Below are 20,085 nucleotides of genomic sequence, written 5' to 3'. Positions count from 1 at the left end.
CCTTAATTCCAGATGTGACAACCTAATAGCAAATATTGCTCAATGTGCACAGATAGTATGTAGAACTGAGTACATTTCTGGCTTGGAAGAGATTGGACTAACTTTGCATCAATGTGTGTAATCAATGGATTTTGACCTTCTCTTTAACAATCTCTAGGGAACCAATGGTGCTTTCATACTTCCCGCTCATATGTGACCCAAGGCCTAATAAAACTATTAGCCAGTTGCTCAACCAAGTCAATTTTATAGAGACTGTCCTGCAAACAATGGAGACATTTTGCTAGAGATAAGATTAAGATCTACCCCCTACATTCTTGCCCAGATGCTTCTCAGAGCTCACCCTTCCTCCTCTCCTAATACAAATCTGCTACTCTCTGCACACGGTCAGAGTATCTTTACTACATCTCATGCTTTTTTAATATAGGGGGAACAGACAGTGGGTAACAGCCATAAACCAACCAAACAGGGAAGAGGTAGATCAAACCTGATGAATAAAGGAGATTTCTGTGGGCAGAAAATACTAGAAGTATGAACATTCCAGATGCCATTTCAATTCCCATTGATGTCAAGCTGACGTTAGAGTAACTGCTGAAAAATGTCCCCATCTTTTCTAATGAGAAGAGCAACTTCCAGTTAGGGACTTCAAGAAGTCCCTAAAAAGTGGTCCGGAATTACCATGCAGAATTTCTGTGGAAGGTATTCTACAGTAAAAGTGCGTGGCGGGAAATCCTGGGAAAATAAATGTTTGATTTAAAGCAGGGTTTCTTAACCTTGGCAACTCTTAAGATGGGTGGAATGCAACTGCCAGAATTCCCCAGCCAGAAGGTTTGAAATGCATCTTAAAGTTGTCCAGGTTGAGAAATGCTGCTTGAAAGAGTGGCAGCCAGGTGTTACGGCGGCACATTTTGCACATTTTGAAGCATGTGTCTCTAAGCTGTTGTATACAGTACACTATCCTGGAGGATCTTGAAACACCAAGAACTTTGAAAGCCAAGATGATGTCATGCAGATGTCCCTACAAAATAAGAGTCAACTTAGAATTGTGCTAAACATAGTTCTAATTTATTCTAATCTCAATTTAGATTTGTTATTAGGCCATGTAGATTGGGGAACTATGGGAACTGTAGTCCTTAAATTTCTAGTTGAAGAGGACTTGTCATAGGTTCCCACTCCAATTAAAAATAACCCTAGTTTTGCTTGAAACCACAGAGAACTTAGACAGTGTCTTGTTTTGTTTTTGATAGGAGGAAGTGCATCTTGAATTTCTCAGCCCCAGCTGTCCCTCCCCCGCAAAATCCTCCTTTACCAGGGCCTGGCCAATATGACATAGTGGACTACAGTGGACCTCCTAAGCACTTCATCTCCAGTGCTGTATTCGTCTCAAACACACGGCGCTGGACAGGTGATAAATTACATCAAGGCATACCTGGACCAGGTGAGAATATAATTGCCATTGAATGCCCCTAGAGCAGACCAAACCGTTTCTCTCTCCATTTTAGAAGGAAAGAGAAAGCAAAGCTCAAAAAAGGGCAGCAGGTCCGGTGGAGAGGCCAAGAACAAGTGAAAAAGAAAGTCAGAGGGGAAGATTGGCAAATGAAAACCACAAGAATGTAGTTAGCATGTTATGGATATTTTTAGGGCATGGTCAAAAAAATCAAGATGGCAGCCCTGACAATGCAGTCAAAGCTCTGGTTGATTTTGTTTACAGGTGGACCTTCAATCATACCGTCACATTCGCAATCTCGGTTTTGTTTTTTTTACTATATCTTGTGGACATCCCTGTGTCGTGCCAATAGTAGCAAAGCAGAAAATAGCAAGGGGGTTGACCTATTTCAGACCGCTCTTGGTCTTCTTCCAAGAAGTATCTTTTGCTGAGATGTCTTTGAAAACTATCTGTCTTGCAACAAAATAGGACTTTCATATCCTGTCGCCAAACCTCAAGAAAGATGGCACACTGGGCCCCAATTATTTGAAAATGTTAATTAGCAGGACCTGTGGCTTCCATGTCATTCGGTACAAGAGTTTGTAAACAGGTTGTATCATGAATTACCTTTGGAAAAACATCCTCCGGTTCCCTGCATTGCCAGCACGCTACTTGGTCATTGATGACCTTGTGGTGGGGCTCATAGGGTGTGTCACTACAGAAGATAGATGATGAGTGTGTATGATTCTTCAGTCCTGTAATGCTTGCCTTGCCCAACCAGGAAATGACTATAATAGCTGGCTTTGCATATAGTGAACTGCCCCAAGGCTATCTTCCTATTTATTATTGTTGGTTGCAGATGTTTAGACTGGATTTGGCATTTTTATCCACCAATTGAATTTTTCCCTTGGATCTGGGATAGGCAGACATTGTTTGATGGTGTTAAAGGCATTGTTTCAGGATGTAGGCTCTTCCATGTAAAGCTGCCTTCTGCAATTGACCAATGGTGCTTTCGACAATGCCAGTGGAATGGGACAAATCGTTGCTGCCAACTCGCTGTGGGACAGTTCACCGCAGGACAAGTCAACAAATACAAAAGTTACATTAATTTTGACTGAACTGTGGTCAATAATAATAAAATAAAGAAATTCAGTTCAGAAATACAAGAGTTACAATTATTTCAACAAAAACAGGCCACCAATAATAAAAGTACCTGAATGAAACAATTAATACAGTCTTTAATTGTCCTGTGGTGAGTTGGCCATGGTGAGTTATCCTAGACCTCATTGCTAATAGTGTCCAAGGGATGCTTCAGATGTTTTTGGATTGCATCCAAGGTGCCTATTCCTATTGGTACTAGCTTTGTTATGGATGGTTGCACAGTCAGCCAGATGTTTATGCTGGATTTGACATTTTGATCCACCTATTGAGTCCTTCCCAAGGACTTGAGATAAGCAGATGTTTTGTTTGATGGTGTTAAAGGTACCATGGCAGGATTTAAGTTTTTCCAAGGAAAGCTGCCTTCTGCAATTGATTGATGGTAATGTTATCAATGTCAACGGTGACTTGTTTTTTTTTTAAAAAAGAAAGACTTCACACCTGCTCTTATCCACAGAAGTTAGTGCAAGCGATGGCTTTTAAAAAGCCAAATATGAGCCAAAGCTTGGACCATGGAAGACATCCCGAGCCATGGTGGAGCAGTGGTTAGAATGCAGTATTGCAGACTACTTCTGCTCACTGCCAGGAGTTCGATTCCCACTGGCTCAGCCTTCCGTCCTCCCAAGGTCAGTAAAATGAGGACTCAGATTGTTGGGGGTAATATGCTGACTCTGTAAACTGTTTAGAGAGGGCTGTAAAGCACTATGAAGCGGTATATAAGTCTAAGTGCTATTGCTATTGCTATCCTGTCATTTCCTTGCCTCAATTTTTTTCCTCACACTTTAATCTTTTCTCCTTATTCTTTTCCTTTTGCCTTTGAATGTATTTTAAAGGATATACCACTTTATAAGTTGCAGTGACATTTTTGTCTTCTGCTACAGTACAGGTAGTCCTTGACTTTCAACCATTTGTTTAGTGACCAAAGTTACGGTAGCACAGAAAAAAGGTGACTTACCACCAGCCCTCACCCTTAACTATATGGCTGTCGCAGCATCCCAATGGTCATGTGATCCAAATTCAGATGCTTGGCAAGTGACCTGGATTTATGACGGTTGCAGCATCCCTGGGTCACATGATCACCAGCTGCAATCTTCTCAGCTGGCTTATGACAAGCAAAGTCAACGGGGAAAAGCTAGATTTGCTTAACAACCAAGTGACTCACTTAATGGGATTGATTTGCTGAATAGGCATGGCAAAATGCTTGTAAAATCAGCCGTGACTTATTTAGCAACTGTCTTGCTTTGCAATGCAAATTCTGTCACAATTGGTGTTGTAAGCTGAGGATATCCTGTATTTGCAGAAGAACAATATAAGATGTTTTTCAAGACTCCTGCCCACTTTCTTATCCTTTTAACCAGTTCTGAATATTCCTTTACATACGAACAAGGCATTACCTGGAAAAGAAACACAAGGAATGGAGTTGAAATGGGCTAAAACGTGCTTGAGATTTGTGAGCAATCGGTCCCAAGTGGTAACATAATATTTCCTTCAGCCGTTAGAGGAAGTAGAGGACACCAAAAATCTCTTAAGTCCTTCTGACAGATGAATGTGCAGTTTGAGATGAAGACAATGGCAATGTTGCCTTTGATTTATGAAAAGTGGTCATTAATCACTGGTAATAGAGTTTCTAGGCTGAATATTTGGAATTATCAGGATAAACTACACATCCTAAAATATGAGAAGGGCTTAAATGGATTTTTAAAAACTTTTCAAAGCCCATGGAAAGCCAAATGCTTTTTTTTTAAAGGAACACTTATGGCTTTCTTTTAAGAAAGGAACAAAAAAAAATAGAAGGAATTTTTACCTAAACTTCTTTTAGTAATAGTTATTTTGCGTTATACAGTAGCTTATAAACCTTACAAGAGATTGGAGCTTGTGTACAAATGCAAATTGCTTCAACTCTAGAGGGTTATTGTTTAAATCCTACTGCTTGGCATAATATTGTGTCTGTTTTGGCGTTCAACCATGGTTTGAGTCTACCTTCACAAAAATGTGTTGAAGGAACAGATCAGTTCAAATGTCTGCTGGGAATCAAGATCTCTGTCTTAACCTTCTTGATCCACCTTGTAGATGCCACAGCCTTCACACTCCAGAAGGCCTCAGTGTTTCTTGTCAACTTTGTCATTTTATGAACTTCAGTCATCTGAAATGTGCAAATGTGTCATAGGATTGACCCAGGAGAATTATGACTCCCTAATTGCAAATCTAAAAAGACTCTCAGCAATGTCTTGTCAATGGCTTCATGTCTGCAACAGTGGCGAACATCTGTAGCTCGGCTGTAGGATGAGGGTGGAGGTTCAGTCACCGAGCTTGTGGGTTGGTTTCTGAACGTTTTGTTACCAGGCAGCTAACATCTTCAGCGGAGCTTAGGGATGTCAGTGTCAATGTTCTTCCACTGTTTTCTTTCACTGTGTTCCAAGAATACTGACATTGGCATCCCCTAAACTTCGTTGAAGATGTTACCTAGCCTAGTAATGAAAGGTTTGGATACCAACCCACAAGCTTGGGGAACGGACCTCCACCCTCAATGGCCTCATCTCCTCTGTCCAGTACTGGGGAAATCAGGAGATCCAGACAATTCAAATAGGTAATAAAGATTTATTGCAAGCTTAAGCTCTCTGCAAGAATCTGAACTACTAACAGTCAAGAGAAATTAATGGGAGATAAGAGTAAAAGGAATTCAAGGTGGGCTGGACTTAGATCTATTGTGGGCATGCAGGGACTCATGGCTGATAATGCATTTGACCCCTCCCCCTGCTCAGCCTGGTCATCTCCTACAGCTTCCCTGTTTTCCCCCACCCACCCCACCCATAGCCTTTCACTTGATATTGAATACAGGCTTTGCCAATCAGGGCACCTTCCTACAGGTAATCCTTAACCGGTCTCTTAGTGATCATTCAAAGTTACAATGGATCCAAAACCAAAAGAATACAAACAAGCAAACCAAGTCTTGGATTCATCTACAGCCATTTGCAGTACCCACAGTCATGTACTGCAATTTTCAACTTTTTTGCTGGAAACTGGCATTTCTGACAAAAAACACCCATTGTGTCTGGTTAACAATTCCCATAAAAATAGTCTTAAAATTGGTCGGTTGCACGATGACCCATTTAATTATCGCCATGACTTAAAATTGTAATCCCAAGCTCAATTACGGTTGTAAATTGAGGACTACCTGTACTGAGTTGGACTACAACTCACATCATCCCTAACCAGCAAGACCCTTTATGCATATTATGAACCTCAGCCAGTGTTAGTTTTTCCACAAACCATGGGTCACGGTGAGCTGTGAATCTGATCGTAACTCTGCTTGATTGGCTTTGGACGGGGTGCCCAGACTGTGTTAAATTACAAGATGGCTTGGCAGGATGTGTGCAGACAGCCTGCCTGTGAACCATTTGATGGAGCTTCTGCAGCGAAGGAGGTGGAGGAAAGTGCTGCTTCATCACTGCCACTTGCACCTCCATCTAGTCCCAACTTGCACACAGATTTTTTTTCTTCCTGGCAGCACATTTGTGCCCTGAGCTGCATAGAAAGAAGGAATTTGCAAGACATTGCTCCTCCCGACAAGCAGACACAGCTGCGCCTGCCGAATTTCTGTTTTTCATGCATTTGATCTGGAGCCCTGCTGTTTGAAAAAAAAAAGAAGTAACCCAGCCCATAGCTGAACTGCCTCCTCTGCAATTCTGTTACCAGAAACTTTGGCTGCCAGCATCTGATCAACTATGGCAGGGGTGTAAAATTCACAACGTGATGTGTTGTGATGTATCGTGACTCCATTGCCGGCAATGGGGTGGGCACGGTTTTGTCATGATGCATCTGGCCCATGGGCCGGCAGTTTGACACCCTTGAACTATGGTACCTAAGTTTCTTTCTTGCACTTACCAAGCAGGGAGAAAGCTTCACAGCAATAGCAGTTAGCACTTAAGGCTTATATACTGCTTCACAATGCTTTACATCCCTCTCTAAGTGATTTACAGAGTCAGCCTATTGCCCTAATCTGGGTCCCTCATTTTACCCACCTTGGAAGGATGGAAGGCTGAGTCAATCTTGGGCCAGTCAGGATCAAACTGTTGAACTGCTGGCAGTCGGCAGTCAGCAGGCTTAGCCTCCAATACTGCATTCTACTGTGCCACCACGACTCTTAAAACAAGTGGGTATTTCTATACAAGTAGCCCTTGACTTGCAATTATTGATTTAGTGATTGTTTGAAGTTACAATGGCACTGAAAAAAATGACCGTTTTTCACACACTTAGGACCATTGCAGCCATGTACAAAATCCAGATTCTTGGCAACTGGCATTTATTTATGATGGTTGCAGGGTCTCTGGGTCATGTGATCCTCTTTTATGACCCTCTGTCAATGGGAAGTCCATTTTTGTAGGTAAAAAAGGAGTGATTTCTCCAACTCAGCTATCGTTGATTACATCTCTAGTAACTCATGTAGTACAGTGTTAGAACAAAGAAGTCAGTCCGGCCTGGCATGATAGCTTTAATTGGGGTCCCAGTTTGTTTTTACTATTGTTTTTTATTGTTTTTTATTGTTCAATCTGTATACCTTCCTTCCTCTGTACACCGCCCCGAGTCCCTCGGGAGAAGGGCGGTCTATAAAAACAAACAAATAAATAAATAAATAAATAAATAAATAAATAAATAAGCCTGGCACACAGCCAGGAAATGCTGTAATAAACTATGAAGTCCACCCCCTTAACTAGAAAGCATGGTATTCACTAAACAGCTAGACTACAATTCCCATAAGCCATCTCTCGAGGAAATAACATTTAACCCTGTAAATGCTACGTGTTCTTACAATGCTGCTAAGGATGCTGTACTAACCCTGCATATGCTAAGTACTCTAACACAGTTCTTAATTCCTAAACTAGATATAAAATGGAGCAGCTGAATGTATACTGGTCCAGCACACTAAACAGCCCGTGTGATTAACTTAACAACTGCAGTGATTCACTTAAAATTTGTGGCAAGAAAGGTCCTAAAATGGGGCAAATCTCACTTAACAACTGTCTTGCTTAACAACATAAATTTGGGGCCCATTTGTGATTGTAAGCCAAGGACTACCTGTAATGCAGAGGTGTGAGATAAATATAATGATGCCAGTGAGAGACCACATTCTGCAAGCTGATCCGTAAACTCCCCCTAAAATTCTGTGTTTCTCCTTCCAGGGACTTACAATCTCTCTATTCCACGAAAACAATCCTTCATGTACAACGTCAGCAACAAATGGGTGCCAGTATTATAAAGCAAGAGATTCCACAAGGTTGGTTTTGGTGGAATCTATTTTCAGATTATTTGAAAATCCTGTATATCTTTTGAATGGTAGAAAACATTTGGTTTTCATTTGTGCCGTATCATAGGATTGAAGAACAGTTTGGGACAGAAAATCCCTATTGTTTCACTACCGATCTCAGGTCAGGGACTAATTTTTCGCCGCAGGAATTCTGGGCCAAAATGAAAAATTCTGACATGTTTTCCATTGACTTCTGGGAAACCAAGTGCTGGGGGAAAATGTTAGTGGCTAAGGGAAAGATACAAAAACATTTGTACAGTTAACAGATATGGAGAAGATGGACACGGAACTTTTACTGTCATAACAATCTGAAATTTAGTGGGTGGTAATTCAATGAGATTTATTATGAACTAAGCAGATGGACTTGTTTCACAAAGCACAGTTGGGTCAACAAATCAAACAGAGCTTCTTGGGTAAATGCTCCTATTAGAATTGGACCTAATTTACTGAAGTATGTGCTGTGAAGGAAACCAGGAGCAGATTCAGAAGCTAAATATGAAAATATTAAAAGAGCCTTGGTGGAGCCTTGGGCTAATGCCTCCTTAAGTAACACCAGCTGCCTGCAATTAGTGCAGGTTCGCATCCCACCAGGCTCAAGGTTGACTCAGCCTTCCATCCTTCCCAGGTAGGTAAAATGAGGACCCAGATTGTTGGGGGCAATTAAGCTGACTTTGTAATAATGCCGCTTGGGGGGGGGGGGGCGAAAGCCCTAATAAGCAGGCATATACATAGAATGAAGGCTACTGCTAAGCACATTTGATTTGTGCTTCTTAGATTGTAAGCTGCCCTGAGTCTTCAGAGAAGGGTGGGATATAAATGGGATTAAAAAAAAAACACACAAAGAGCTCCTACAGTAGTATTTCTCCACACTGCTATGGCTAGCCATGGCTATCTCAAAGGCACTTTTTCAAGAGGCAATTGGACTTTCTTGTTTTTCTTTGAAGACGTTTCACTTCACATCTAAGAAGCTTCTTCAGCTCAGAGCTTCTTGGATGAGAAGCGAAACATCTTCAAAGAAAAACAGGAATGTCCAGTTGCCTCTTGAAAAGGCACCTTTGAGACAACCATGACTTGGATGACTGAGAATCTCCATAGACTCTCTAGTCATGGCTAGTTTAACTTTTCATCCATAAGATCTTTTGGAGACCTCTGTGAACCAAGCCTGAGAAGCTGGAAGGTCATGGGTGAGCCTAGCAATGCAAATATGTTCCTTGCTTGTTGAGTGAATTGTGATCTTCCCATACTCCAGAAGATCACAATTGTGGAAAGATCACAATTCACTCAACAAGCAAGGTCCATCTTTTCATTGCTAGGCTCATCCCTGATCCTCCAACTTCTCTAGGCGTAGTCCACAGAAGCCTCAAAAAGTTCTTACCAAATTGTAATTTTTAATATGATAGAAAGAGATTACAATCCAGTCATATATTAAAATTAAAATATATGACTCGACTGTAATCATAAGCTAATTTATTGGAGGCTAACACATACGAAGAATGGTTGCAGGAACTGGGTTTAATGAAAAGAAGGACTAGGAGTGATATAATAGCAAATTGGGTTCAGACATGTCAAACACAAGGCCTGGGGGCCAGATCCGGCCCGCGAAGTGGTTTCATGCGGCCCGCAAAGCCATCCTGGAAACAGTGAGGGAACGGTCCCCACTGCCTTGGCCCTGGCCCAGAGACCCTCCTCCTGCCAGAGACCCTCAGATCTGTCCCACTCCTGCCCAGGCCCCCATAGGCACCCTTGATGCGAACGATGTAGAGCTGGCCACGCCCACCCAGTAGGCCATACGCACTTTAGCCATGCCCACCCAGTAGGCCACGCCCACCCAGGCCACACCCACCTGGCCCCCTGAGGGCAACCGCAATACTGATGCGGCCCTCCATGAAATTGAGTTAGACACCCCAATGAAAAGAAAGACTAAGGGTGACATGTTAGCAGTGTTCCAATATCTCGGGGGCTGCTACAAGGAAGAGGAAGTCAACCTAGTCTCCAAAGCACCTGAAGGCAGGACAAGAAGCAACAGATGGAAACTAACCAAAGAGAGAAGCAACCTAGAACTAAGGAGAAATTTCCCAACAGAGCAATTATTCAATGGAACAACTTGCCTTCAGAGGTTATGCGTGCACCAACACTGAAGTTTTTAAGAAAAGATTGGACAACCATTTGTCTGAAATGGTATAGGCCCTATACCGTTTCAGATAAATGATTGTCCAATCAATAGAATGAAGTGTTGCTTCCCTGTGAGGTGACAGACATGTCCACCCAGATCTGTTTCCAGCTTTTGCAGTGTCTGCTTAAATGTTCATTGGTGAACCAACAGGGAAAGGCAAAGATGCTTGCAGGTGGTTAAAAAAAAAAAGAAATGCCTGACACATAAAAATGGGCCAGAGCTTTGATGACATCATCCTGACCGCCATTTCATTTTTTTTTTTTTAAACTCTAACCTGGAGACTCCTTTGGGAGAAGGGCAAAACTGTGATTTGGGAATCTCTGTGGATTCTCAATCATCCAGATGATGGTTGTTCCAAAAGGCAACTGGACTTTCTTGATTTTTTTTTTTAATTCCTTGAAAGTATTTCGTTTCTCACCCAAGAAGCTTCTTCAGTTCTGATTCAGGAAGGCTTTTTTTTTCCCTTGTCAAATCTCTTCCACTTAATTCTTCCTTGTGTTTTCCACTCAGAATTCAGAGCTTTTTTTAATTCTTCCCTCAAATTGCTGCTCCTCTTTCCCATCCTTTCCTTGGGTCCTCAAGTTCAGTTGTCAGGGATCATGTCTTTATTTGTTTATTAATCAAATTTACCTAGCTGCCCATCTCCCCCAAAGAGGACTCTTATTCATAGCCTCATTTAACACAAGGGCAGGAGGATAAACATAGTCCTTGAGTTACAACTGTAATGGAACCTGCCCATCATATTCGTAACTTGTGATGGTTGTAAAGCGGGTTCATCATGCGACTGACTCAATTTATGACCTTTTTTTAACATCAATTAAGTAAATCCATGATTTGCTATAAGTCAGTTTTACCACAAAAAACAGAAGGAAATGCCGGGTTTTAGCAAAAAATGTGGTCATGTGGTGGTTGGATGCTGCAAATGGCCATTAATGCACCTGGTTGCCAAGCGGCTGGAGTTCAGTCACCTGACCACAATGGGGGCCCAACCATTGGAATTTCGAATCCAGCTTGTAAATACCCCAGATAGGTCCACTAGAATGTTAAATAGTTGCTAAGCAACAGGTTACAAGCCAAGGATTACCTGTATTGTGCAGAGGTAAAAGTGATAAAAAATGTGTCTGCTGTTTAACTTCTCTTTTCATTCCAGCCCAGCCATACCAATTGTGGCCATGAATGAATGAGTCAAGATCTGCTCACAGCCCATTTTTCTCAAAGTTTTCTTGGAGTCAATTTAGTTTCCTGCAGCAATGCCACAACATCTGATTTGTGGAGTTCTTGGTGTTGGCTGAGCTTGGTGGCTTGCTTGCAGATGTTTTCTTACCCAACTAGGTGGCATTGTCTGTGTAAGATGATGATGTTAGCTGGAACTGATGATATGACCTAGTTGGGTCATGAAATGTCTGCAAACAAACAGACCAGGAACTCCACAGTTCAACCCTCAGCTATAGATATTCCCTTCTATTGGATTCCTGAATTGTCCCTGATGAAAGAGATACGGCTTAGATTCATGGTAGGAAGAGATTTTAGTTGCCTCCAAATTTCTTCCCCAAGATCAAGGGATGGCGTACCCACAAAACACACACAGGCGACTGATAAAAGTTGTGATCCACTGCAACACAAGGAGTTCTACGGGAGGAAAAAAAAGTCAAGATGGCCATCACAACCACGTGTTCAAACCTCTACCCTTTTTTATGTCCATGCAAAAAGGGTTCGATCACATAGTTGTAACCCCCATCTTGATTGTGTGCATCTTACCAAATATATTTTAATGAATCATGAAAACTGCTTCTCTCTTTGGATCTATATTATGCCAGGCTTGCATTTCTGTCTCTGAATCTTTATTACAATAGAATATATATATATATATATATATATATACATAAAAATTAGAAAAAATGAATGAAGAAGGGGACCGGGGGGGGGGGGAGGGAGGGAGGAAAGACAGCCTGGGGGAACTGTGAGGCAGCTTCTTTTGAAATGCTGTACTTTCCTCCATGTCAATATATAAAACAAGGTATATTTATACACATGCACATGTTTGGATATTTATAAAATAACGAAAAGGCATCGGAAATGTATAAAACAGTCACGGTTGCTCTGGATGGGGACATCCTGGCGTCTGAGGCAAGAAGGGACGTAGTGTGTGGGGGGGAACCACAGGGCTGTGTCTTTGAAGCTAGTTTGAAAATTCACCATGTCTAGAACTTGGTTTTTGCCTCTGTCCCCAAGAGTTGACACTTCACCATTTCCAAAAAAGCAAAACAAAGGAGATTTGGACACTGCTACCTGACAGAGTTTTTTTCCCCTAAGTTTGGAACAGGGAAAAAGGCTAGAATTTTCGGTCTGGCAGACAACTAGCATCATAATACAGTATAAAATAATAACAATAATAATAATAACAACAGTAGCAACACTAGTAAAAGTAATGGCGAGAAGTTCCACATTCACATTGAGAATGGATCTTCTGCACCCTCTTCACATGTAGAGCTTGGCCACCATCTCTGGTTACTTCCCCCCCTTCAAAGGGGATCGTGGACCAGTCAAATACTCCAGACTGATGCGTTGGGCTTGTGCAGAAGGAGAGTGAAACTCCGCCCCGCTGTTAATCATCCCATAGAAGTGCAGGCTTTGGAGTCTTCAGAGCTCCTTGAGGGTCACCTGGAACTTCTCCTCAGCCTCCACCACATCAAGGAGGAAAGCCATATGGTTGCTGTAATGTTGGATTATGTTGTTATCCATGTTTACCAAGATGCTGCAAGAGAAGAAGGAGGCCATGGAAAACGAGTTAGTCAGCTCAACACTATCCTTGAATAACAAGAAGAAGACCCAAAGTTAAGGCTGGGCAATGGAAGAGAAGAGAATACTGTGCAGGATATCATTTGACAGTCTTCCATCGGGAATTGCTTTTTCAGTTTTCAGAAGAAGAGAGAGATTTATACTCTAAGAGTTCCTCCCACCCAACTTGATGCTCTTGAGGTATGTGGGATTTTTGTGAATGAGCCAGGAGGAACTTTTAGACAGAAATGTAAGCACTGAGAAGATTTCATGGTACTATTCTGTCTTTGATTCTTTCATTAATAGTGTAGGGATTACAATAAAGCAACACAAAACATGGAAATAGTTGTGGGAAATGGTAGAATAAAATGAGATTTTTTAAATAAATTATGTTTCTTGTCATTTGCAACCAATATACTTGAAGGTAATTGCTGTTAATTGGAAGAGGAAAGGCAGACTCTGAAAGCAGTGATCTTATGTACTATGATATAACTCGGCTGCTTGAGTGTCATTCATTCATTTTCATCCATCCATCCATTTATTTTTTTGCTCCTATTGCTTCTAGTGTCATATTTAATATTTGTACAAATTATATTCTGTAATTAATGCCACCTCCTCCAACAATGAATGTAATCAGATATTATTCAAGCACCATCAGATCATGTTCTCAAAAGTGGACTCCACCATGGTTAGTTTTCAAGAAAGCAGCTTCTGGCAATTTTGCATCAGATAAGGTGTGTGTGTGGGGGGGGAGCGGTACAATATCTTAAATCTCTGGAAATCTCAACATAATCTATTTGCTCCCTTTAATTCTCTAACCTGTAAACAAAATCAGATTTTACACTGCAGTTTTAGCAACTCTGACTCTGCAGCAGCAGTAGCATCACCACCACATGCACACTGTGTTTCAACTCTTGCAGTTTTAAGATGCGTGGATTTCATCTCTGGGCTGGCTGGGGAATCCTGGGAGTTGAAGTCCACACATCTTAAAGTTACCAAGGTTGAAAAAAAACTGCATGCAATGCCTGGCAGAAAAGCCTTCCTTCCTTCACCAAGCAACCTGATATATCAGTCACTGAATGGCAAAAGAATGAAAGTTATCCATAATCATCTTACATGTGAGACAAGCATGCAATCCAGTGGTGGGATTCAGCTGGTTTGCACCAGTTCGGCAGAACCAGTAGCTAATTTTTTGTTGCTCAGGCCCAGAATGGACTTCCGGAAGTGGCATCCACACAGAGAACCTGTTGTTCACCTATTTGAATCCCACCACTGATGCAAACCCAGAGTCCAGCTTGTTGTTGTTGTTAGCTGCGAAGTTGTGTCCGACCCATCGCGACCCCATGGACAACGTTCCTCCAGGCCTTCCTGTCCTCTACCATCTTCTGGAGTCCATTTAAGCTCACGCCTACTGCTTCAGTGACTCCATCCAGCCATCTCATTCTCTCTCGTCCCCTTCTTCTCTTGCCCTCAATCTTTCCCAGCATTAGGCTCTTCTCCAGTGAGTCCTTCCTTCTCATTAGGTGGCCAAAGTATTTGAGTTTTAGCTTCAGGATCTGGCCTTCTAAAGGGCAGTCAGGGTTGATCTCCTCTAGGACTGACCGATTTGATCGCCTTGCAGTCCAAGGGACTCGCAGGAGTCTTCTCCAGCACCATAGCTCAAAGGCGCTCAGCCTTTCTTATGGTCCAGCTTTCACTGCCATACATTGCAACTGGGAAGACCATAGCCTTGACTATACGCACTTTTGTTGACAGGGTGACATCTCTGCTTTTTAGTGTGCTGTCTAGATTTGCCATGGCTTTCCTCCCCAGGAGCAAGCGTCTTTTAATTTCTTGGCTACAGTCCCCATCTGCAGTGATCTTGGAGCCCAGGAAAATAAAATCTGTCACTACCTCCATTTCTTCCCCATCTATTTGCCAGGAATTGAGAGGGCCGGATGCCATGATCTTGGTTTTCTTAATGTTAAGCTATACTAATTCTTAAAAGCAAGTAATCAGAAGAAACCTGGTAGCCTCTTTTCCAATAATTGCATTTTATTAAAAAGCAAAAATCTTTGGGAACTGCACTTTATGAATGCTCTCGACTCCAGCCTCATTGCTCCAAACAACCCAATGCCTCTACATTTCAGACAACTACACAGCTTCATGTACTGTATACAGAAGCTGGTGCAGAGGTCTCAGACACAGCCGGCAACTGAGTCTGTTCATCTCACTACGCAGCTTGCGGATTTAGGTGGAGACTTGGTCCTTCCTTCTGGAGCACAAACCCAGCAAGCCTGTCAACGAGCTTCCAAGTCAAGAGGGAAAATCCCAAAACCAGGAAGCCAGGAACTGGTTGAATGACCCTTACATTTTATATTTCCCAACTGCCGCACTGATTGAGAAGTTGTATTGTTATCTGAGCTGCACAGCAGGACATTTCTGCAGACAAGTAACTATGACTTGGCAGTAGTGTTTCCTGGTTTTTGCAGAACAGAGCAATTTTTTTTTTGCTCAAATAGAAATGTGGCACGTACCTTGTATATCTACACTGCCATCTCCAAGAGGACAAAAAAAAAAGGCTGCGTTAGGATCAGAGGATAAGAACTGCCTACCTTTAAGGAAGGAGATTCCAGAAGGGCACCAGCAGAGAAAGAAGTGCGCAGCTGGTGACACCAACAATCCTTCTGCCTGCAGAGTTTGGCCAAGCAAAGCGGGGGGCATCCTGTCTCTTAGCCCCATACTGGAAAGGTTATTTTCTTTGAGGGGTTCCCTGAATTGCTTTTCCACAGGGCCCCTCTTAGGCTAGGGAGATCTTGAGACTCAGGCCTGTTGAAATCTTATCCCACTAGGCTGAGCTTAGCTAGGCAGTGCCAGGCAGCTGCCCACCAGCTTGGATAACATGGATCCACAAGCAGGGATTCTCCAGGTGGGTGGGTAGGTGGCATGCTATGAGAAGGTCTACTCCAGCCTGCCAAAACCAATGCCTTCTAAATACAGTTGGGACTACAGGTAGTCCCTGAATTATGTCCATTCGTTTAGAGACTGTTCGAAGTTACGAGGGCACTGGGGGAAAAAAAGATTTACGACCACTTCTACTTGCAACGGTCGCAACCTCCCTGCCTTCACATCATCAAAATTCAGGACCTTGCAGACAGCATGTATTTACCATGATTGCAGCATCCTGGTGTGTGTGTGTGTGTGTGTGTGTGTGACATGATCACCATATGTCACCTTCCCAGCCAGCTTCCAATGAGTGAAGTCAATGGGAAAAGCTGGATTTGCTTAATGACCCCGCGATTCCCTTAACCACAGCGATTCGCTTAACGGCCGCAGCAACAAAGGTAGAAAACTCAGGCATGACTCACTTAATGACTCCCTCCTTCAGCAGTAGGAAGTTGGGGTCATAAGTTGAGGACTGCCTGTAGAGACGTCCCAGGCCACCCAGCCGGTGGACGGATATTCTGAGAGATGTTGTCCAGATGTCTCTAAAGATGGCGTCCCTTCCCCAGCCAGCCTGGCTTTCTCTGCCAAAGGCCCCTGTCAAAGCCCAGGCACACCTTCTCACCATCCTGAACTTGGCTGCCTCTGGGTCTTTTAAGCCCAGGCCTTGGACGTGGGCCAAGGCAAACATGAGCTCATCTGCCAAGCATCGGTGGGGAGGAGCCGGAGGAAAACCTGGGCTGCGTCTCCTTCCCTGCAAGGGCTCCTCCAGCAGAACAGGGAAGAGGGCGCCTGGCACTTTGCAAAGAGACAGGCTGGGGGAGATGAGCTGCGGTTTGCTGGAGGACCCGGGGCGATGCAGAGGCAGGGCTCTTTTTTTTTTCCTGACGCCGCTCTGAAAACCCTTTACAAGCTGGTTCCCATGGAATGAAACTCGCCCCCCCAACACCCCCCCCCCCGAAAAGCTGGAGGGCTCACAATAGAGGCAATCAAGGTGTTTTTGGCAGCCTATCCTTGACAGAGGAGAGCCAAAGGGTTCCCACCAGGATTGTGCAAATGTTTATTTTTCAGCAATGGGGCAAAAGAGCCGGCTTCCTTTCTAGTAGTAAGGCCGCCCTTGATGCACCCTCTTGAGAAATGGGAGCGCAGGTGCGAATAAGACGAGAGCCAAAAGCTGCCTACACAGACCACAGCAAGGCAGAATTCTGGGGAAGCTACCCGAGTTTTTCTAAGCAGGCCGATTGGGACTGCGCTCAGCAATGCCATTAGCAGAGAAGGTTAAAGCAGACAAGTAGCCCAGCAGCGGGAAAGAACTGATAAATTGTGGCTTACAAACCAGAAGGCTGGACGGCGTACGTTTTGCTGAATAAACAGGTGGTCCTCGACTTACAACCACAATTCAGCTCCTAATTTCTGTTGTTTCAGCCAGACAGTTGTTAAATGAGCTTTGCCCCATTTTACGACCTTTCTTGCCACAGTTGTTAAGTGAATCACTGCAACTGTTCAAGTCAGTGACCCAGTTGTTCAATAAATCTGGCTTCCCCCTTGACTTTGCTTGTCAGAAGGTCGCAAAAGGGGATCACATGATCCCGGGACAATGCCACCGTCATAAAAATGAACCAGTTGCCAAGCGTCAGAATTTTCATCACGTGACCAAGGGGGATGCGGCAACAATTGTTAAGTGTGAAAAATGGTCCTAAGTCACTTTTTTCCAGTGCTGTTGTAACTTTGAATAGTCACTAAAATTTCGTGTTAAAAGTTACGATGTCACCAGGCTGAAAGGTAGAAAACCAACCAAGATCTCTTCAATAATTCACCAGTCAGTCATTACTGAAACACATGAAAGCAAGAATTTGATAACTTCACATAAAGGGTGTACAGAATGTGTTCTTGCAGGGAGGGCTTAGTGGAGCAGTGGGCTGATGCCTCCTTAAGTAACACCAGCTGCCTGCAATTAGTGCAGGTTCGAGTCCCACCAGGCTCAAGGTTGACTCAGCCTTCCATCCTTCCCAGGTAGGTAAAATGAGGACCCAGATTGTTGGGGGCAATTAAGCTGACTTTGTAATAATGCCGCTTGGGGTGTGTGTGAAAGCCCTAATAAGCAGGCATATACATAGAATGAAGGCTACTGCTAAGCTTGTAAGCCGCCCTGAGTCTTCGGAGAAGGGCGGGATATAAATGGAATTAAAATAAAATAAAAAAAGTATGTGCTCGGAAGGAATAGGAAGATAAAAGCAAAAGCTGTTTTGTATCAGTGGGCTGAAATGCTGCTTATGGCTGGGTCGTTTTGCTTGAATTTGTGACTATCTTCCTCTTAAATTTTCCCTTCCTATCTTTCTACTAGCTAAAACCCTCCCCTGCCTTCTCCCAATGACACCTCAGTAACAGGTTTTCTGGAAAGTGCATGTTTTTTTTTTTAAAAAAAGAAAGATAGTAAATGTAAGGCCCACACAGACACGGCTCTTCAGCGATTTCCAGGTACCAGCTACGAAACGCCTTGCAAGTTAGAGCAAGATCTTTCCAGCTCGGTTTTAGCTACACATGTTTTTGTGCTACGTTAGCACCTATTTTACTGGGATTATTAGTGGAGTCTTTTTTAATTAAACCGTGAAATCTCCAGTTGTTAAAATAATCCTTTGTGCACGAGGTTCTGAAGTGACTCTCAGCAAGGGACATTCAGGCTACCAGAAACTCGCTTTCAGATGCCAGCTTGAAGCGTCATCCACCTGATCTCGGGCTGGCAGTTAATTATGCCAGCATAAATTGTGCTGCTCCGTGTCACAGCAACGAGACTTGACAACAGCCAAAGGAACTTCTCCTTTCTTATTTACTGCGGACCAAGTTAAGGAACAGGATTGGCTTTGCTTCCCCATCCCACTGAATGTCACCTCCTGGACATCAATCACAATCTTTAATGTGGGGTGAGGCAGGGTGGGGTGAATTTAGAGAGATACTAAGAACATGAGGTTTAGCCTTCCCTCAGTCACACACACAAACACACACACACACACACACACACACACACTGGGTGGCACTAGGGGGGACATGGGGTGAAGGGTGAACGAGGTCTCTCTAGGTTTCTTGCCACCTGTCACCTGTCAGGGGTCTAGCACTCTCCTGAAAAAAAGCCCTATGTTTGGAAATAGCCTGGAGGCATTAAAAGACCCAGAAACGTATAACGCAGGGGTCTTCAAACTTGGCCCTTTTATGACTTGTGGACTTCAACTCCCAGAATTCCTCAGCCAGGCACGCTGGCTGAGGAATTCTGGGAGTTGAAGTCCACAAGTCATAAAAGGGCCAAGTTTGAAGACACCTGGTATAATGGGTTGAAGTGGGAGGAAGCAATGAAGGGAATGACCTAAAGGTGCTTTCTCAAAGGTTCTTCTTCAGTTCTCTTCTTGGACAAGTAGCAAAACATTTTCAAGGAAAACACCAAAAAAGTCCAGTTGCCTTTTGGAACTTTTGGGACAACCATGACTTGAATAATTAAGAATCTCCCTAGACAAATGAAGGGTATGCCACTGCTGGCAGCAAATGACCACAGGTCCAGCTCTGGTCTTATAACTGATAAACACCTGGAAGAAGCCTTGCATGGCCACAACACAACTGTGGTTGGCTCGCACATTTTACCCACAGTCATCACCGTGCATCCTGGGGCTACTGAAGCTGGAAACGATTAGACAGGATGATACCCTATTGCAACACAGGTGATAGTAGAGGAAATCAACTCTGGCCCCGAGGTGGTTGCTCAGCCCCAGGAATGTAGAAAGGGTGAGAAAGAGACTCAGAATAGCCCTAATTTGGCTTGGCTGTCACGAAAAAGGGGGCAGCAAAGGTTTTAAAGTTGCTTTCAAAAATCTCTTAGCAGAACCCAAAGCAACCAAGTCACGGCCCTGAAATCCTTGCACTGTCTGTGTTTTGACCTGTCCTACCATGGAGGGATGTATACACCCAACCTGAACAGCACATGCACATGAATCCTCAAAACTAATAAAAGGAGTGAAACGGTAAGAAATCCAGCCCTACGATAAGGGCTGTTGAAAGATGGAACAGAGGATGTCTTGAGAAATGGTGGGTGTTCATGGCCTGAGGTGTTAAACAAGAGTCTAGATGGACATTTATTAAGGATATAAGCATCCCGTGCGCCTTTGGCGTCTAGTCATGCCAGCCACATGACCACAGAGATGTCCTCGGACAAGCGCTGGCTCTTCGGCTTTGAAACAGAGATGAGCACTGGCCCCTAGAATCGGAAACGACTAGCACACATGTGCGGGGGAACCTTTACTTTTACCTTAATGAATTTCTGTACTTGGAAAAGATAGTCTC

The 20,085-nt window shown here is 43.4% G+C and overlaps 2 protein-coding genes across 6 annotated transcripts in view; one reads left to right on the top strand and one right to left on the bottom strand.

Annotated features, from left to right (window-relative positions):
- STPG1 (sperm tail PG-rich repeat containing 1) overlaps positions 1–11,888 on the top strand; it is a 226,672-nt gene extending 214,784 nt beyond the window's left edge. For all 3 annotated transcript variants that reach the window (XM_083369803.1, XM_083369802.1, XM_083369804.1), the window contains exons 9-11: positions 1,245–1,435; positions 7,762–7,856; positions 11,210–11,888. In XM_083369803.1, coding sequence (XP_083225929.1) covers positions 1,245–1,435; positions 7,762–7,838 — 268 coding nt within the window. In that variant the 3' untranslated portion in view covers positions 7,839–7,856; positions 11,210–11,888. The remainder of the gene's footprint in view (positions 1–1,244; positions 1,436–7,761; positions 7,857–11,209) is intronic.
- A 111-nt stretch (positions 11,889–11,999) lies between these two features.
- GRHL3 (grainyhead like transcription factor 3) overlaps positions 12,000–20,085 on the bottom strand; it is a 53,281-nt gene continuing 45,195 nt past the window's right edge. For all 3 annotated transcript variants that reach the window (XM_083369761.1, XM_083369760.1, XM_083369759.1), the window contains one exon: positions 12,000–12,814. In XM_083369761.1, coding sequence (XP_083225887.1) covers positions 12,700–12,814 — 115 coding nt within the window. In that variant the 3' untranslated portion in view covers positions 12,000–12,699. The remainder of the gene's footprint in view (positions 12,815–20,085) is intronic.

Source organism: Vipera ursinii (assembly GCF_947247035.1).
Source record: "Vipera ursinii genome assembly, chromosome: 9".
Classification (NCBI taxonomy): domain Eukaryota; kingdom Metazoa; phylum Chordata; class Lepidosauria; order Squamata; family Viperidae; genus Vipera; species Vipera ursinii.
This window is presented reverse-complemented; position numbering and strand designations above follow the sequence as displayed.